Genomic DNA, 20,695 nt, shown 5'->3' with positions numbered 1-20,695 from the left:
CCAAAATCCAGTGGCCTACAGGTTTATTTCTCATTCATGTAGACCTGCCCCAGGTGATTTAGGGATCCAAGATCCCTAAATGGGTTTTGCCCCAGGTGATTTAGGGATCCAAGATCCCTAAATGGGTTTTGCCCCTCCTGGAGTCTTGGAGTCTTCCACTGTATTCTCTATATCTGAAAGAATCTGTGGGGCATCAGCACAGACAGGATATTGAGGAACTTTCTAAATGATTGATTCAGTTTTGAATATGGTATTTTGGATGACATCAAGATACCCAATGGTCATGGGTTCAGCAGATTGATACTTTATAACTCTGTATCTCAAATATATTGCAATACTCTCCCCCCTACCATATCTTATGAAGTAAGAAGTGATCTACCTAGAAAATAAACCTGAAAGATAATTATTTTTAAGAATAAGTATGTTGAGGAACTCTATTGAAGAACTTACCATGTAGCACAGAATATAAGAATATAAGAATATAACCTAAGGAAAACTTTGCTAAAATAGTATTAGAAGTTGGAATGAATTCCTTAGGACAAATCAAACTATGGTACCCAACATCTAAACTTCCAGAACAGGTCAAGAGGTATTATCAACTATCTTCCACTCCTAAATTTCTCTGCCACATTGAGGACTGTTTGAGAGAAGCAAGACACCTTGGATGTATTGAGAGAAATTTGAAAGTATTCGCTTTCACGGAAGTCATAAGAGAGAGGATCTCTTTTGTATTATTTAGGATCATCCTTGATGCATTCACTCTAAAACATAATAAAGTCAAATATCTTCCTCGATGTTAAATCTTTACAAAACTGAAATCCTGAAAGAATCCATTCGCTTTTCCAGTTAGATTGGGCATGATTCTTAATTGGTACTAAAACATCTAATATGTGTATGAAGTTCCATCCCACAGCACCTGCCATTCAGAGTGGAATCAGACTAGCGGTTGGGAATAACAACTCCAGAATTTCAGATCAGGCCTGTAATTGGTGTAGGAGAGGCTTTGGGCGGGGCATCTCGATAGGGAGGAGACGTCATTAGAAACCTGTGGGGCCAGTCTACAGCTGTCACTACTCGAGTTAAGCTTTATAATATTTGAGTGTTCGAAGTTCTGGAGCGTAAGCAGCATTCTCAGTACGAACTAGTTTCACTTGGCATTTGAATGAAATAGGTAAACCAATGGCGTTTCGTCCTCTTAGACTGCCGAGAAACCAAGTAGTCCCAGGGTTTTAATGAGAAGGAAAGTAGGACGGCGTCAGGGATTGGGAGCTACAAGGCACGCACTGGGTTGAAGCCAGAGAAAAAGTCGGAAGATAGAGCTGCGCCTGTAATTGCTTTCGAAGCCGCAGCCACTCGAGTGCCGGATTGTAAGTACTCTGCGCCTCCCATCCTCGGACTGAAGTCGGAGAACTCTCCCAGCTAGGCGACGAGATTCTGCACAACTACCTTCTTTTGCTCTCCCCACCAGACTAAGGGACAGAACAACTGCCACCCTTCCTCTGCCTACCAGATGGGGAGGCAAAAGCAGTAGCTGACCAGCGCCGCCTCCTTCCGACCCGGGAGGTGGGGATCTCCCCACCCCGCCCCGCCGGGTGCAGCCAAATTCAACATTAATTTTCTCCTCCCGCTGCTCCTATATTCCCTACACCCCCACCTCCTTCCCCTATCCCTCCTCCTTACAAACAGGGGAGGAGATAAGGGGAGTCCAGGTCGTCATGACAGAGCTGAAGGCAAAGGAACCCCAGGCTCCCCACGTGGCGGGCGCTGCGCCCTCCTCCACACTGCTCCGAGCGCCCCTGCTGGGACTCCGGGACGCTGGCCCTTTCCAGGAGAGTCAGACCTCGAACTCCTCGCCTGTAGTCTCAGCTATACCTATCTCTCTGGACCCGTTGCTCTTCCCTAGGCCTTGCCAGGGACAAGACCCGGACCCGAAGACACAGGACCAGCAGCCGCTGTCAGACGTGGAGGGGGCGTATCCCAGAGTTGAAGCCACAAGCAGTGCAGGAGCTGGCAGCTCTAGACCCCCAGAAAAGGACAGAGGGCTGCTGCACAGTGTCTTGGACACGCTACTGGAGCCTTCAGCTTCCGGGCAGAGCCACACCAGCTCTCCTGCCTGTGAGGCCGCCAGCCCTTGGTGCCTGTTTGGCTCTGAGCTTCCTGAAGACCCCCGGGTTGCCCCCACCACCCAGGGGGGGTTGTCTTCGCTCATGAGCCGGCCAGAGGGCAAGGCTAGCGACAGCTCCGGAACGGCAACTGCCCACAAAGTGCTGCCCAGGGGTCTGTCACCGCCCCGACAGCTGCTGCCCCTGACCTCTGGGAGCCACCATTGGTCTGGGGCCTCAGTGAAACCAGCTCCGCAGCCTGCTGTGGTAGACGTAGAGCAGGAGGATGGCTTGGAGTCCGAAGGCTCCGTGGGTCCACTTCTGAAGGGCAAATCCCGGCCTCTGGGAGGCACAGCAGCTGGAGGAGGAGCTGCAGCCACCGCTCCTGGGGTGGCCGCAGGAAGCGTCACCCTGGTCCCCAAAGAAGATTCCCGTTTCTTGGCGCCCAAGGTCGCCCTGGCGGAGCAGGACGCGCCAGCGGCGCCCGGGTGCTCCCCGCTGGCCACCACGATGATGGATTTTATCCACGTGCCCATTCTGCCCCTCAACTCGGCCTTCCTGGCCGCCCGCACCCGTCAACTGCTGGAAGGGGAGAATTATGAGGGCGGGGCCGCGGTTGTCAGCGCCTTTGCCCCGCCGCGGGGCTCACCCTCGGCTTCTTCCACCCAGGTCGCTGCTGGCGACTTCTCCGACTGTGCGTACCCGCCCGACGCCGAGCCCAAGGATGATGCGTTCCCGCTCTACGGCGACTTCCAGCCGCCAGCCCTGAAGATCAAGGAGGAGGAGAAAGGCACCGAAGCCGCTGCCCGCTCCCCGCGGCCGTACCTGGTGGCGGGTCCCAACCCCGCAGTCTTTCCGGATTTGCCGCTGGCGCTGCCGCCGCTCCCTCCGCGAGCGCCGTCGTCCAGACCCGGGGAGGCCGCGGGGGCGGCCGCCGCACCCGCCAGTGCCACAGTCTCGTCCACGTCCTCGTCTGGGTCGACCCTGGAGTGCATCCTGTACAAAGCGGAGGGCGCGCCGCCCCAGCAAGGCCCGTTTGCTCCGCCGCCTTGCAAGGCGCCGGGCGCAGGCGCCTGCATGCTGCCGCGGGACGGTGCCTCCACCTCCGCTTCTGTTGCTTCCGCCGGGGCGGCCCCTGCGCTCTACCCGCAGCTCAGTCTCAACGGGCTCCCGCAGCTCGGCTACCAGGCTGCAGTGCTCAAAGAGGGCCTGCCGCAGGTCTACCAGCCCTATCTCAACTACCTGAGGTGAGGGTCCCGGGCGGGGCGCGGAGTGCCGTACGCATCCCGTGAGTAGCAGCCCGGCGCCTTCGTCGCCGCTCCTCCAGGTCCCAGGATCCTGCTCACCCAAGTGGCCGCAAGGGGGTGGGTGGCCGGGGCGGCGCACAAGGGTAGTTTGGTTTCCTTTTTCTTCCCTCCTCTCCTCACTATTTTGGGGACACAAGGGGGGCGCATAATATGCCGTTTTTGGAGCGTGCCTCCTCGAAAATATCTTCTGAATTTTACAAATCTGCGAGATTTCGAGGCGAGATCAACCCTAATTTAAAATGTGCAGCGTCACTATAGGTGCGCAGTAATCCAGTGGAGCCGGGGCGGGGGGGGGGGGGGGGGGGGGGGGATGCGGCGAGTTGGGGGCTTTACAAAATGGTTCTTTTCTTTGAAGGATGTTTACTGGGAATGTCTTTAGTAGAGACTTTAAGGCACAGTTCCTCCGGGAGGGGTGGTACTTAATGTTTGGTAGCTAGCCAGAACCGAAAGCAGAACCTGACGGGTTTTGGACCTTCAATGGCTGTATTATCATACAAATTTCAAGACTCCAGTTATGTGTAATATAGTTACATTATGGATTTAAACATCAATCTCTCCAGTGCACTGTATTCTAATATTGTTTCGGATTCGCTACAACTTTTTTCACACAGGTTTTCAAAAACATTTCAATTTACATACCGAAGGAGTGTGATTTTAAAATCCCATAATGTTCGGTTTAGACTCTTCTGTGTTGTGAAAGGTAAAACAGTGTCAGTATATTGAACAATTCTTTAAAATGGCAAACACATACTCGTTTAAGTAAACAGCCATTACGGGGTGTTTTAAAAACTGAAAACAAAAGCAGTGTTAAGTACGATTGAACTAAAACAAAAACACGTTTACTGTTACGATGTGTACAGGAAGGGCATAACATTACATTCGTCAAAGAATAAGTTGATTATTCTATATAACGAGTTTTGTAGAAAGAATTAAAAAAACAATGGACCTTAGCTTTTCTGAACATTAAATTATATATTATTCTTTTAAGTTGGTGCTGCTGATGAATGACTAATAATTTACAAATGCGATGGATCCTGTAACGGTACACCTAGTTTGCATGCCTTTCAAGGGTGTGTATACATATGGTGCTATATTAAAATCCTCTTTCACTCTGTCAATTTTCTTAAGAAAACTTTAGTATTAGACAGTGGTGCACCCAAAAAATAAATGGAGTACTTTGTTTTGCATTTCAAGGCCCGATTCAGATGCCAGCCAGAGCCCACAGTACAGCTTCGAGTCCTTACCTCAGAAGATTTGCTTAATCTGTGGGGATGAAGCATCAGGCTGTCATTATGGCGTCCTCACCTGTGGGAGCTGTAAGGTCTTCTTTAAAAGGGCAATGGAAGGTAGGCTCTTTATTTTTGGTTTAATTGTAGACCAAGATTTATTAGATTGTAAATCTGATATTTTTTATATTTTAATTGTCCCTTCTAAGAAATGGTGATATTTCCATATAATTTAAAATATATGACTGTGTTTTAACAGTATGTTTTTATTTATAATACTCAAAATTGAATGTGGTTTGAACATTCCATACTCTTGACTAACGCTTTCGATATTAGACTCAAGTTACACTAATCTTGGGGACAGTGCTGCTATTGTTCATTACCCATTTAGCTTTAAAGAAATCGCTTGGCTGTAATTGTATTTTCATATTTCTATTATATATTATATGAAATATGTACTAAGCTTAAAATTTTGATCAAAAGAAAAATGGTAAAAATCATCAAAATTATGTATATGTACTATGTGTATTTGTATATATATATAATGCAGTTACAAATTTTCTACATGATTTTGTCTTTTCTCTACATGCATATTTATTAATACTTATATAATGGTAATTCTAAACAAATTTTTAAAAATTCTCATTTTGTTTGGCATATCTTTATAAATAAGTATATAAGGGGATAGGAGTAAACAGTTTAAAGCAAAAGAAAATTGTGGACATCGAAGTAACAATTTCTGTTACTTTGCAACAAGACTTTCATGTTTTTAAAATTGTCTAAATTACATATTTATCTAATGATTTTGGATTGACCTACATAATGTATTTTGGATTTGAGCTCTAATAGAAAATATTTTTAAATTTCTCTATCAACACTAAATTCTAAGCAAATACATTTCTATTTGAAGATAAAAATACACTTAAAGATCATTTCACATTTAAATTCTAACAATCAGTATATATTCTAAGGAGCCGAAATGAGTTTAAAGTTCCCTCTGGAGTGCTGAGATCACACCTAGACAAGGAACCAAAGATCTGAATGCTTGCTTTTTTGCTTCCTGTTTGTGAGTTTTCTGATTTCAAGAGTTTTCTACTTATAAATAGGAAAGGAGGGAATGGGAAATTTTTACCTTAAGGGAACTTTCAAAGGAGTTTGATATGTATATTTAATATGCACCAAGAGAATAAAATCTAAAAGGCATTTTAAATTCACTATTTTTGTAGATGCCTAACAGATGATTCTTTACAACTATTAAGCCTTTTTTGATAAAAATGATTCCCAACTATTTATTAGTAGTATTTGTAATAATTCTACTTAAATTAATTCTTCTTAAAGAATATTTGCTTTGTATATATCTAGAATATGATTTTTTTTCCACAAAAGATGAATGTATTTAACTGTTACTGCACATACGTATTCAGCTTCAGGGGGTTTTAATTGCATTTTAAATTAATTGAATCACTGTGTGAAAAGAGGCTACATGAGAAAATGGACACAACTGAGAGTGGCCTTAAGTTTCCTTTGGACATTATTTAGTCATAGTTACAAGTTGAATTTCTTTGTATGAATGAGTTGATTCTCCAGTGCATAATTGGAGTTACTACTCTCATCGGACTTTGGTTAATTTCTTGAATGCTTCTTTCAACATTAATATGATTTCCTTCATTCTTACTGTCTCCTTAGAGTAGTCTAATTTTGTAAGTGAATGACTCCCATAGAATCCCCTGAAGACCAGTTTTTTCTAGCCCAGCTCCATCTCTTTATAGATAAGCAGGTCCCAAAGACATAAATTTCAGTTTCCAAGGATCATACAACTAGTTAGTAACTAATTGTTGGTTACCATAGGTTAGATACTCTTTCATTGCAGTGCTTATAAATCAGAGATGGTGTGCACAAGAAGGTATATGACAAATGTTACTTAATTTTCAGAAGTTACTTCAGAATGTGCATATAGAACCAAAAGCACCCTAACTTAAATACAAATTATTTTATAATATTATAATAGCATCTAAAACCACATAAAATGTCTTTCCACATTTACTCTTAGAAAGCATTTGTTGAACAACTATTATTGACATGGTCCTCTTTTAGTCCTGAGTAGTAAAAATGAAGCACCTTTATTTGGCAATGTTTATGAAAAAAAAACTCAAGGTATATGTTTATAAATCATTCACGAAACTAGAACAAGATTACAAAACTATATGAGTAAGTTCATTCAACAGTTATTTTATACCTCTTATATTTAGATCTGTGCTTTAGATATTCTTCCCCTGACTTCACCTCTCCCTGCCTTACATATAAAATGAAGATAACAGTAGCTGCTCCTCAAAGTTGTTATGAAGATTAAATGGGTATATACATGCAAAGTATTGAAATAAATGTCTAGCATATTGTCAGTTTCAATTGGACTACAGCTTCTGTAGTCAAGAAGTTTATAATAGAGTTTAAGAGGTAACATATATGCATGTAAGTCCTTTTGGCATGTAAAATAGAGATTGACTAAATGCGCAGATAAGCAAATCTGTAAAATGGTTAAGTTTGTGAGTTGGTGTGTTTCGTCAGGGGGAAGTTAGTTGTAGGATGGAATGTACATGTTGTATAATGATGGCAGAAGATTTCATGGAAAATATGAACTTCATTTGGTTATTAAAGGACAAGTAAGATTATTGATCTCTGGACATTGAGTAGTGCTTTTAAGTGTATATGTTCAAAGAGGAATAAAGAGATTAAGATTAGACTAAGACTTGAAGAGTTATATGAGGAAATCATTAAAATTAAAGGATGGGAAGTTTAAGTGCTGGTGTTTGGATGAATTTGGAGAAAATCAGTGGTTTAAGGCAAGATAATAGAAGTTTCTGGGAATTTTCATAAGTAAAAAGATGAGTAAAAGGATTTAATAATTGTAGAGGTATAGCCAATGTGAAATCTTAAAGTAGGGCTGTGTGATCAGCTAGTTCAAGGTAGACTATGTGTGGATGCCAGTATGTCCAGAAGTTGAAAGTCAGTGGTCAAAAAATAGATATTGTTACCAGGAATAATAATGATAACAGCATTTTAGAGTGCTTTCCATGCAACAGTGACTATTTAAGTGTTTTATGGGTGTTCTAATTCATTTAATCCTTATAATATACATATTAATTATTATTTTTAGTTTCCAAAAAGGTAACTAAAACCCAAAGGTGTTAAATTGCCTTAATCACAATTAGGAAGTGGTAGACTCAGGATTCAAACCCAGGTAGTGTGACTCCAGAATCCGTGCTCTCTACCAACTACACTACATTTCTCTTAATAGGAAATCCTGTTTAAATTTCAAAGAAAAACAATAGAGCATTGTAAGAAAAAATGTGAGCCAAATGATAAAACATCTAGGAAGGTAAAAGTGGAAGTAAAGGAGATTGCAAGATGAAGGGTGATTAAAAGTGTGTGATATAAATGGGGGTGCCTGGGTGGCTCAGTCGGTTAGGCAGCCGACTTCGGCTCAGGTCACGATCTCGCGGTCCGTGAGTTTGAGCGACGCGTGGGGCTCTGTGCTGACAGCTCGGAGCCTGGAGCCTGTTTCAGATTCTGTGTCTCCCTCTCTCTCTGCCCCTCCCCTGTTCATGCTCTGTCTCTCTCTGTCTCAAAAATAAATAAACGTTAAAAAAAAATTTAAAAAAAAAGTGTGTGATATAAATGGATGGATGATACTAATTTCACCAAGAACCAGTTTCCCTACCTCTCTTCCAAGTTGGGAGTGAGAGACATTAAAGCCTGTAAAGAAGTCACCCGGGAAAACTGGGTTTCTCTTGGTATAAGACAGAAGAGAGAAGAGGCAGGGAAAAAAAATCACTTAGGAAGTGGATACACAGGGATCAGAAGAGATGACCTCTCTTACCCTAAGAAAATGAATTAGCCAAAAGCAATTGGTTGAATAGCTCATTGCATTCCTTTACTAAAGGCTGGAATGGACCAGAAAGTTGTCGGGAATTGCTCTAATACCTTTCAAGGAGATGAAGTCATAATGACCCACCAGTTCTATAAATGCAGGTCTGTGATTTTGTATTAAGAAGGAAAAGATAATTTCTCATTGGCTTACCTCTGTATGTACTGTGACTAACTCAGTGTTAGGAATACATTAGATATTCAGTAAATTTTGTTCTAAATGAACCAGTCATCATAACTGATGACGCCAACCTCTTATTCTTTGGATACTTTTTACTGTGACAGTATTTGTAGTGAATAAATTTGATGTAATATGGGTAAACAAATATTGTAATACAGTAAAATATTATTTAGAAGACACTAGTTATGTAGGTAATGATGGATTTTTAATTGTACTACATTATTAGCCTCATTTTTATTCTAGTTATATTGAGGTATAATTGACAAATAAAATTGTAAGATATTTAAAGTGTACAATATGATGATTTAATATATACGGTGAAAAGATTCTCCCTGTCAAGTTAAGTAACACTTCCATCCCCTCACATATATATTTTTTTCTTTTTGGCAAGAACATTTAAGTTATACTCTCTTAGCAAATTTCGATTATATAATACAATGTTCTCAACTAGTCACCATGTTACACATTACATCCTCAGACTTTATTCATCTTTAATGTTTGTATGCTTTTACCAACCTCTCCCTACTTCCATTTCCCAGCCCCTGGCAACCATTTTTCTACTCTTTCTACGAATTTGATTTTTTTATTCCATGTGTAAATGATACCATGTGTCATTTGTCTTTCTCTATCTGGTTATTTCATGCATAATGTCCTCAAGATTTAACTATTTATTTTGTTCATGTATTAATAACCAAATACTTATTGAGCACCTGCCATATGCCAGGCACTATGCTAGGTGCTAGCTGAAAAAATAGTAAAACAGGGCAGACCTGGGTCGCTGCAGCCCTCATGGTGTGTACTGTAGTGGAGGCAGGAAACATTCTACCAATTAGCATTTATATAATGAATTATAGATGTACTGAGTTGAATAGTTTAAGCAATATCTGGAAAACTAGAGAATTGACCCCTCTGTCAGAAGCTGGGGATGATGGAAAATGCCTTTTAGATTTGGAGAGACACCATCAGACCACAGAGGAAACTGAACAGAAATGAAATATTTTTATAACTAATGCATTTCTTTCAAAAGTTGAATATAATTGGTATCAGAGACTAAAAATGAAACTGATTTTGTGATACATTCTCTCTGCTATGGCTTTCAAAAGAGAAATAACACTCAAATTCATTTAAAGATTTTATTATTTTTAAGAGAAAAATCAAGAGGGAGGTACATAGATTTTCCATATACTTCTTCCCCTGGCATAGCCTCCCCTATTACTGACATCATCCACTAGAGAGGAACATTTGGTACAATTGATGAACCTACATAGACATACCATAATCACCCCAAATCCATAGTTTGCAGTAGGGTTTGCTTTTGATATTGTACCTGTAGGTTTGGATAAATGTACCATAAAATATGTCCATAATTATGGTATCATACAGAGTAGTTTCACTGCCCTAAAAATTCTATGTTCCATTTATTCATTCTCTGCCCCCTTATCCTTGGAAACCACTGATCTTTTTATTGTCTCTATAGTTTTGCCTTTTCCAGAATGCCATACAGTTTCACTTACTGATATGCACGTGTTTCCTCCATGTCTTTTCATGGCTTGATATCTCATTTCCTTTTAGTGCTGAATAATATTCCATTGTCTAGATGTAGCACAGTTTATCCATTCACCTGCTGAAGGGTATTTTGGTGCTTCAAAGTTTGGGAAATTATGAAGAAAACTATTGTAATGATCGATGAGTAGGTTTTTGTATGGACATATGTTTTTTATTTCTTTGGGTAAATACCAAGGAGTGCAATTGCTACATTGTATGGATGTTTAGTTTTATAAGAGACCTCCAAATTATCTTCTAAAATGGCTATGCTATTTTGCATTCCCATCAGCAATGAATAAAAATTCTTGCTGCTCTCCATCTTTGCTAGCATTTGGTATTGTCTATGTTCTGGATTTTAGCCATTCTAATAGGTGTATAGTGGTATCTCATTGTTTTAATTTGCATTTCCCTGATGACATATGATGTGTAGCATGCTTTCATATGCTTATTTGTCATCCATGTATCTTTGGTGAGATGCCTTTTAAGGTTCTTGGCTTGTTTTTTAATCAGCTTATTTTCTTATTGTTGAGCCTCAACAGCTCTTGTATATATTGGATAATAGTTCTTTATTAGATGTGTCTTTTGCAGATATTTCCTCCTACTCTGTCTTTTTACTTTATTGGAAATATCTTTTGCATAGCAGAAAATTTTACTTTTAATGAAATCCAGTTTCTCAGTTCTTTCTTTTATGCATCATGACTTTGATGTTGTATCTAAAGAGTCATTACCAAATTCAAGGTCATCTAGATTTGCTCCTATGTTATCTTTTAGGACTTTTATAATTTTGTGTTTTACATTTAGGTCCATGATCTGTTTTGAATTAATTTTTATGAAGAGTGTAAGGGCTGTGTCTAATTTCACTTTTTTTCCATGTAGATGCTCAGTTGTTCCACACTATTTGTTGAAGAGATAGTTTTGCTCCACTGCAACCCCTTTATTATTATGTCAGATATCAGTTGACTATATTTATTTGGGTCTATTTCTAGGTTTTCTGTTCTGTTACATTGATCTATTTGTCTGTTCTTTCACCAATACCACTTTTCACCAGTGTTTTGATTACTGTATATTTATAGTAAGTCTTGAAGTCAGGTAGTGTCAATCCTCCAACTTCAATAATGTGTTGATAGTCTGTCTGGGTCTTTGGCCTCTGCTTATTAACTATAAATCAGTTTGTCAGTAACCATGAAGTAATTTTCTGGGGTTTTAGTGAGATTGCATTGAATCTGTAGATCATAGTGGGAAGACCTTACATCTTGACAATATTGAATCTTCCTATCCATGAACGTTCCATTTATTTACTTCTTTTATTTAATTAATGTGAGTTTTGCGATTTTCCTCCTATAGGTCTTGTACATATTTGGTTACATTTATGTTGAGTACTTCATTTTTGGGTGCTAATGTAAATGACATTGTGTTTTAAATTTCAAATGCCACTTGTTCATTGCTAGATTTAAGAAAATGACATTTATATATTAGCCTTGCATCCTGCCACTTTCCTATAGGTGCTTATTAGTTCTAGGAGTTGTTTTGTCAGGTTTTTTACAAATTTATTTTCCACATATAAGATCATGTCACCTGCAAACAAAGACAATTTTATTTCTTTCTTCCTAATGAGTATACCTTTTATTTCCTCTTTTTGTCTTATTGCACTAGTAGGACTTCCACTACAGTGTTGAAGATGAGTGGTGAGAGGAGATACCCTTGTTTTGTTCCTAGTCTAATGGGAAAGCTTCTAGTTTCTTACTAGTAAGTAGGACATCATTTGTAGGTTTTTTTGTAGATATTTTTTATAAAGTTGAGGACGTTCACTTCTATTGCTATTTCATGAGTGAGTGCTGGATTTTTTCAAGTGCTTTTTCTGCATCTATTGATATGATCATGTGATATTGCCGTTTTAGTTTGTTGATGTGATGGAATACATTAATTTTCAAATGTTGAACCATTCTTACATACCTAGGATAAATCCCATTTAGTCGTGTTGTAGACTTGTTATTAAATTTTTTAAATTCAGTTTGCTAAGGTTTTTCTTGAGGATTTTTGCATCTATGTTCATGAGAGATATCAGTCTGTAGTTTTCTGGTACTGTCTTTGGTTTTATATTAGCATAATACTTGCTCATAGATTGAGTTAGGAAGCATTCCCTCATTTTCTAACAGATAGTGGTGAATTGGGATAATCTCTTCCTTAAATGTTTGGCAGAATTTATCAGTGAACTCCTTTGGGCATGGTGCTTCCTGTTTTGGAAAGTTATTAATTGCTGATTCAATTTCATTAATAGATATAGGCCTGTTCAGATTGTCTATTTCTTCTTGTGTGAGTTTTGGCAGATTGTGTATCTCAAGACATTGGTCCATTTCATTTAGGTCCCTTTCATTTAGATTTGTGGGCATAGAGTTGTTTATAGTGTTCCTTTATTATCTTTTTAATGTATATAGGATCTATAGTGATACCCCCTCTTTCATTTTTGATATTAGTAATTTGTGTTCTCTCTTCTTAATTAGGTTGGTTAGAGGCTTATACTGATTTTATTGATCTTTTCAAAGAACTAGCTTTGGTTGTTTTTTTCTTTACTGATTTGCTGTTTTTAGTTTCATTGATTTCTGACCTAATTTTTATTATTTCTTTTTTTTTTTTTCTTTAAATGGCTTACTTTGCTCTTCTTCTAGTTTGCTAAGGAGAAAGCTTTGATGATTGTAAATTTTGGATCTTCTTTTCTAAAATATCTAGTTAATGCTATAAATTTCCCTATAAGCACTGCTTTTGCTATATGTATGCCACAGATTTTGGTAATTTGTGCTTTCGTTTTTACTTCAGAATACTTTTAAATTGCTCAAGATTTTTTTTTCTTTGAATCATGTGATAATTAAAAGTATGTTGTAAAATCTACATGTGTTTTTTAATTTTCAGGTGTGTTCTGTTGAAGGCTTAATCCCATTGTGGTCTAAGAGCAGACATTTTATAATTTCTATTTTTCTATTCTTCAGATTTGTTAAGGTGTTTTTTATCTTGATGAATGTTCTTAGTGAGCTTGAGAATGTGCATTCTGCTGCTGCTGAATGAAATAGTCTATAGATGTCAATTATAACCAGTTGAATGATGTTGTTGAGTTTAACTGGGTCCTCATTAATTTTTTTTTCCTGGTAGATCTGTCCATTTCTGTTAGAGAGGTGTTGAGGTGTCCAACTATAGTAGTGGATTCATCTCTTTCCCTTCGTAGTTCTATCAGCTTTTGCCATACAAAAATTTAATGCTCAACTGTTAGATGCATGCACATTAATTAATGATTGTTATGTCTTCTTGGAAAATCAACTCCTTTATCATTATGTTATATCTCTCTTTACACCCAATAAGTTTCCTTGTTTTGAAGTCTACTCTAATTATACGTTCAAATTTTCATTGGCCAACTCATGAATTATTTTCCCTGTCTTTAGAGCTCTATAGTGCTTTCTCCATATTTTGTAGTCCATAAAATTATCCAATAGTCGCTTCCACCATAATTTCTTTGACTAAAATTTGGGCTCTTGGGGTACTGGGTGGCTCAATTGGTTAAGTGTAGGACTCTTGATTTCAGCTCAGGTCATGATCTCCCTGTTCATGAGATCCAGCTTCTTCTTGTGCTTTGTGCTGACAGTGCAGAGCCTGCTTAGGATTCCCTCTCTCTCTCTCTCTCTCTCTCTCTCACCCACCCTCTCACCCTCTCTGTCTCTCTTCCATTCATGTGTGTGCATGTTCTCTCTCTTTTAAAATAAATAAAATGAATAAACTTAAAGAGTTGTTTTTAATTGGGGCTTTTGAGAAGGTAATTTACCAATAATCTTATTTAATTTTCTCTCTGGTGCAGTCTACCCTGTGACAGTTTTTCTGTTATCTTAAAAATAAACATGTAGTAATGCAATGGATTGGGTTTTTTTTTTTTTTTTGTAAGAGAAAGAGAGCATGTGCATGCGCAAATGGGGAGGGGTGGAGGCAGGGGGTGGGGAGAGAGAAAGAGAGAAAGAAGGAGAGAGAATCCCAAGCAGGCTCCACGCTCAGTGCAGAGCCCATTGTGGGGCTTGATCCCATGACCCTGGGATCATATCTGAGCCGAAATCAAGACACTCAATTGACTGAGCCCCTGGACTGGAATTCTAAACTCTATAAATAATAATAAATATTATTATTAATAAATACTTGGATAATTTATCTTCTGCTACACGTCTCTCAGTTTAATATTTAGCATGAGTTGTAAGCTGGTGTTAAGCACAATTTTTCAATAAGACCCATTAAGGTCTCCACTTCACTGAAAAAAAAGGGGGTAGAAAGATCACATTGAGGATCTGCTTAATATTAGGTTATTTTGGTTTGTCTGTTATTAACAATCCTTCAGAACCTGCATCTTAATACCCCTGCAAGAATCTGAAGGCAAGGCATTGGTATTAAGACCTACCTGTTAATGCTAACAGCTAGTGCTTTTGCTTCAGCCTTTGAGATATTATACCTTAATTAGTCAAGTAACACAATAATACATTCTCCTTTAAAAAGGTAAAATATTACCAGTAAGGCTTAAGTCCTCTTTGATCAATACTTCTAATCTGTGCCCTTCCCTACCATTATTCCCTATCTCTATCTTAGTTTTTAATGTGTGTATGATATGTTCATATATAAATGATATCCTATATATAATTTGTGTATTATCCTTCATCATGTTTTCATGCAACAGTGACTTGAAGCTCTGTATATTTATTTATAGTCCTAGCTTATTCTTTTAACTATTGTATAAAAGTTCATAGTATAAAAATCCTTTTATTAAGGCATCACTATCACACCGTTACTTGAGTAAACTTTTTTGTGTCTTCTTGAGTGCATGCCTTGTTCCTCTTTCCAGAACATAATTAAGTATTTTGATACAGCTCTAAATGAACTATATGATTAGCTTCCTTCATGCTGCTAAAGTGGTTTAAGCCATTAATTTTTTTACATACTACATTTAAAAGTTGCTTATGCTATAACTAGAAAGATGAAAGTGTACATAGTCCCTATCTTTGACATGTACAAAGCCAGAAAGAAGAAGAAAAACAAAACAAAAAAAACTTCTGTACAATTAGTGAACACGAGAATAATACTTTGACTTGAATTATGCCAAAGCCATGGTGACACACCATAGTATTCAATTAGACAAATTGAGAAGAATTGCATTTTGTTCCACTAACATATCCTGATGTTGTGTAAGAGGCTTATTCATTTATACTTAACTACGCTTGAGCATCATGTAATCCTTCTAAGAGTCTATCAGGTGGAGACATCACAGATGAGTAGCTCACTACAAGGTATAAGGGTCAAGATTCAAACCCAGGACATCTGACTCCAACTTCTGTGTTTGTGTGCCTCTCTGCTATTTCTCCACAATGTTTTGTATTTGAATAAATATTAATTACTTTATAATTTTTCAGAAAAAAACATGATCTCTTCCAGAGGATTGGTTTTCAAATTGTGCTCCTTAACTCGGTCCCATTCCTTTTTCAAACTAGAACAACTCTGCTTTTGTCTGTTTATTTGCTTTATTCTTCCACTTAAGATTTTATTTGAACAAAGGATTTTCTGCCAACTTTTTCTTTTACATACCATTTCATCATGACAGGAAACCCTTAGGCCTCAAACAAATGTTTATTCAGGTACTTGAATGAATCCTAAACAGTTCCTTGACTTTATTTGCTGATGCCTTTTTTGACATCTCTGCAAAGGTAGGGTGAATGTTTGGTCAAGATTTCAAATCCAACTATTTAATATTTGAACAGAATATCAACATTATCATCTGAAAATCACATATGAGTTATAGAGCTCTGTCTTTATCAGCAAAACAAAGTAACTCCAGGGAATCTTTTATCAATCACTTTTTTAAAGGACAGATTGAAATAATTGATACTTAAGACAGTAACTCTAATGATTTACTTCCCTGGATTTTTAAACTTTATCTTCATTTAGAATATTCAAAAGCCACATACTCTATAGATCTTCCATATCTGCCTAATTTGTATAAGGGTAGATAAACACAATATCCTTCTTATTGCTGAATGACCCTCATATAATAAACTACATAGTGCATATTTCACATAATTTATCAGCCTATTGTGTTTTCCTTTTTATGTTAACTCCTACAAAGTAAAGAAGTAAATTTTCATGCTCAATTTTTTTAATGTAATAAACTTAGGTGTTTGGTTCTCTACTGCTGCTACAGCCTTTTGTGTTATGTACTTTATATAAAATTTTAATAAATTATAATGTTTTTGAAGCATAATACTCAATCATATCATTTCTTCAGAAAAAAAATACTTTCAATGTTATTTTCTCTTCTGTGATAAAGTGATTTATGAGACTGAATAAACAAGCGGTAAGTATGGACCAAGACTGAATTCCTTTGAAAATGTCTTAAGAGCAATCACTCCAGAAAAGCACATGAAAATGTTATATATAATTATAAGGTATTCTGGGATCCTGGACCATGTCCCATGCTTTAGCTAAGTTGTACTTGTGCTCATTCCATTCTTTCTGTTTAGAACAGCCATTATTACAACTCTTTATGTTAAAATCATGTATTCTCAACAGTCCATCTAACATGCTCCGTTCCCCACAAAAACATTATTATTTTTTTTTGGTCTCCCTAATTAATATGATTTTTTTTTACCCTCAAGATCCAAACCACATTTAGTTTATTACCTATGTTGTATTTATGGTTATCTCCCTGATGGAATTTAAAGCTCCATGAATTTAGACACTATAGCTTATTTATCTTCTGTAATCTTCTACAGAACCCAACATGGTAGTAAATATACAGGAAGGACAAATAACAATAATTGTTTCCTAAATATTTATTGTAATTTTGAGGCCTGCTACATCGCAAAACTACAGCAGCATCATGTTCAGTATAATCAATAAGTTTATTTCTTAATACATGTCCAGAATCTCTAAGCTAAAATCTTTTGGGCTAGATATGTTTCAGAATTCAGAATTGTATAGATTTTTAAAAAATTATCTAGAACAAAACTTCATAATGAAACACATTAATATTTATGCAGCAAAATGTATGAATGAAGCCTATAAAATGTGAGTTTGGGCCAGGTTCAGCTGCCAAATGAAGTCAGGTCAAATGAAGTACCATTGACAAATAACTACAACAAAACTTTTGTTAGCATGTCTTTGTATATTGAAATTGTGAATGAGTAATTGTGATGAGCACTGGTGTTGTATATAAGCGATGAATTTACTCCCGAAGCCAAGAGCACACTGTATACACTGTATGTTAGCTATGTTGACAACAAATTGTATTTTTAAATATTTTTTTTAATTTTTTTTAACGTTTTATTTATTTTTGAGACAGGGAGAGACAGAGCATGAACAGGGGAGGGTCAGAGAGAGGGAGACACAGAATCTGAAACAGGCTCCAGGCTCTGAGCCATCAGCACAGAGCCCAACGCGGGGCTTGAACTCACAGACCGCGAGATCATGACCTGAGCCAATGTCGGATGCTTAACCGACTGAGCCACCCAGGAGCCCCAATAAATTGTATTTTTAAAAAAAGGTGTTTAGCAGAAGGACACTTCATCTGCCTTTTCAAGCAGAAAGTGATGTTAGAAAAGCAATGTAACTCCCTTTTGCAAGACATCCCTTTGTGATGTAAAGAGCATTTTGAAAAACAGTTATGTGCAGATGATTGTTGTTATTTGATTTTGTTGTGCAGGCATTATAAATACATTACAAGTAAAAACTTTTACAACTACATACTTAAACACTTGGAAATAGAATTTTCTAACTTAAAAAATCTAGAGGGTTTCAATGGGTAGGTTCTGAATATGTTTAATAATAAGAGTGGTATTTATGTAACCTTTATTACATGCTGGGAACTTGGCTCTATGTATTACATGAAGCACAAAAAAGTTAAATCACTTGCACAGGTAAATAGCAAATAGAGCAGAGATTGGAACCCAGTGAACTTTCTCTCTTATCCATTACATCTTATCCATTATCTATTGTCTCTTTGTCCTAATTATTTGTAATGAAAACTGATTTACTTCAGGGAGGGCAGAAATTTTCTAGCTGAATTTCAGAGGAAAATAAACTTTGCATAATTAATAGGTGGGATTGAAAAAATGAGTATAATCACTAAATATTCAGCGCTGCAAATAGTCCCATTCACTGTCCATGTCTTCTGGATGGCTACCTTCCACCTTCCTCTTAGCCTTCCAACACTCCCACCTTCACTTTCAACTGATGATGTTGCTTCATAATTTTCTGAAAAAACTTTCTGAAAATGCTACTACCACATATACTCATGTAGCATCTAACCTATAATCAACTTTTCCTCTTGTTACTAAAGATCTGCATTGCTCGTCAAGATCAGCCTTTTCCCCTTGTGTACCAGGTTCAGTCTCCTGCTGTTGACTCAAGAGCAGCCTCCCAAAAGTTTTCCCCCTCTCTGCTTAAATCATAATTTCCCCCTTTCTGGTATATCAGCATGTAAACTTGCTATTATTTCTCCCATTGTAAAGCCAAAATATTTCTGTTGGCTTTATTCTTCTGTCTACTATTTCTCTATTCCTTTTGCAGCTAAACTCCTCCAATGAATTTTCTTCCCCCATTCTCTCGTAAACCTAATGCAGTCAGTCTTTTGTCTCAGCCAATCACTCCACCAAAATTTCTCTTGTCAAGGTTACCAGATGGCAAAAATCTGATGGGTAATTCTCAGTCCTGTCTTACTTGATCTATCAGTAGCATTTGACAGTTGATTGCTCCAGCTTCCTGAAAATACTTTTTTTTTCCTCTTGGCTTTCAGGACACAACACTCTCTTGATTTTTTCCCCTCTTGGTTCCTCTTCAGTCTCCTCTTCTTTAGCTTTTAACTTTAGAGGGCCCAGTGCTCAGTATTTTGACACCTTAGACATTCTGTTTACATATTTCCTTGGATATATAATCTAGTCTCATGGTTTTAGAAAACCATCCTGATCTCTCTCAAATTTCTATCTCTAGCCCAGACCTCTCCCCTGAATTCTATATTTCTCCCCTGAATTCCAGAATTTATATATCTAACTGCTGACTTGAGATCTTCATAGATAACTACTGAATATCTCAAACTAACAAGTCCGAAAGTAAGCTCCTATTCTACTGCATTTCAATACCTATTCAGCTGTTTCTTATGCATAATGAAGTACTGCTTTACTCATAGGGGAGCCAGAGTCTTTAAACTGGGAGGTGACATGGTCAGCTTTGTTTTTGAGAAGCTTTGATTTAAAACAGTAAATAACATGGACAGAAGATGATGCTAGGGAGCCAGTTTTAAGATTATTTAAAATATTATTTGATCTAGATTAGGGGCCTTTGGTCCTTTGCTGAGAAGCTACTTTTAATTCCTGAAAACAGTGAAGTTAAAGTGTAGGAAGCATATACTAGGCAGTTGCCCCTACTAAGAATGCTCCCTTTTCCAGAGAGAATTCTAAGAAATGTGACAGCATAGGGAGGGAGGATGGAGACTCTGTTTTTTGTGTTTTTATTATATACCAGGTACCATGGTAGACACATGGTGCTCTATTCATTACATCCTTTAATTCTCAGGAGTTGCTGGAGAAGTTATTACCATTCTCTTTCTGCAAGTGTAAGAATTGACAGGGAGGGAAGGTAACTCGCCTAAGGTCACACAGCCAGTTAGTGGTGGAGTTGGTAATCAAACCCAGTTCTTCCAGACTCCAAAGACTAAATTACTTTTATTATACCATACCATTTAGCACTGTGTTTGAAATAAAACATGGTAGGACCTGGGAAGATGGAGGTGTAGGAGGATGCTGGGCTCACGTTGTCCTGATCACTTAGATTCCACCCATATATGCCTAAATAACCCATAAAAACGCCTGAAGACTAGCAGAACGGACTCTCTGGAGCCAAGTGTAGACAAGAGGCCCACGGAAGAGGGTAGAAAGGGCGGAGAGGTGGTGAGCGCTACACAGACTTGCGGAAGGGAGCCAGGGTGGTGGAGGGGCAGCCTACAGGGCAAGGCAGAGCCTCCAAAGTCTGGTTTGCAAAAGTGGAGGGGCCGGACTCCATGAGTTCTGACAGCCAGCAGGACTTAACATCTGGAATGTTAAAAGTCAACAGCTCTGCTCTCAGAGAGCTGGGAGGGCTAAAGGACACCAGGAAGGAGGGTTGTTGAGCCCTGGAAGACAGAGCTGAGCTCGGTGGGGGAACAAGGTGCTGGGAGGCGCCATCTCCCTCTCCCATCCCCCAGCTGAAATTCCAAAGGGAAACAGTACCTGTCACCGAACTTGCTTGCACTGTGCAAACACCCAACACTGTGTTTCTGTGGATCCATCCCTCCTTGGGCAACAGGCTTGCCTCCCTCCCGGTTCTGCAGGGCCCCTTCCCCAGGGGACCACCATCAGCAAAGCT

General features: G+C 38.4%; 1 protein-coding gene across 2 annotated transcripts in view; it reads left to right on the top strand.

Moving 5' to 3' along the window:
- The first annotated feature begins 1,167 nt into the window (after positions 1–1,167).
- PGR (progesterone receptor) overlaps positions 1,168–20,695 on the top strand; it is a 104,926-nt gene continuing 85,398 nt past the window's right edge. For both annotated transcript variants that reach the window (XM_049620575.1, XM_049620583.1), the window contains exons 1-2: positions 1,168–3,349; positions 4,604–4,755. In XM_049620575.1, the coding sequence (XP_049476532.1) occupies positions 1,716–3,349; positions 4,604–4,755 (1,786 nt within the window). In that variant the 5' untranslated portion in view covers positions 1,168–1,715. The remainder of the gene's footprint in view (positions 3,350–4,603; positions 4,756–20,695) is intronic.

This window comes from Panthera uncia, chromosome D1 (genome assembly GCF_023721935.1).
Source record: "Panthera uncia isolate 11264 chromosome D1, Puncia_PCG_1.0, whole genome shotgun sequence".
Lineage (NCBI taxonomy): Eukaryota > Metazoa > Chordata > Mammalia > Carnivora > Felidae > Panthera > Panthera uncia.
The sequence above is the reverse complement of the archived record's forward strand: the minus strand, read 5'-3'. Positions and strand labels throughout refer to the sequence as shown.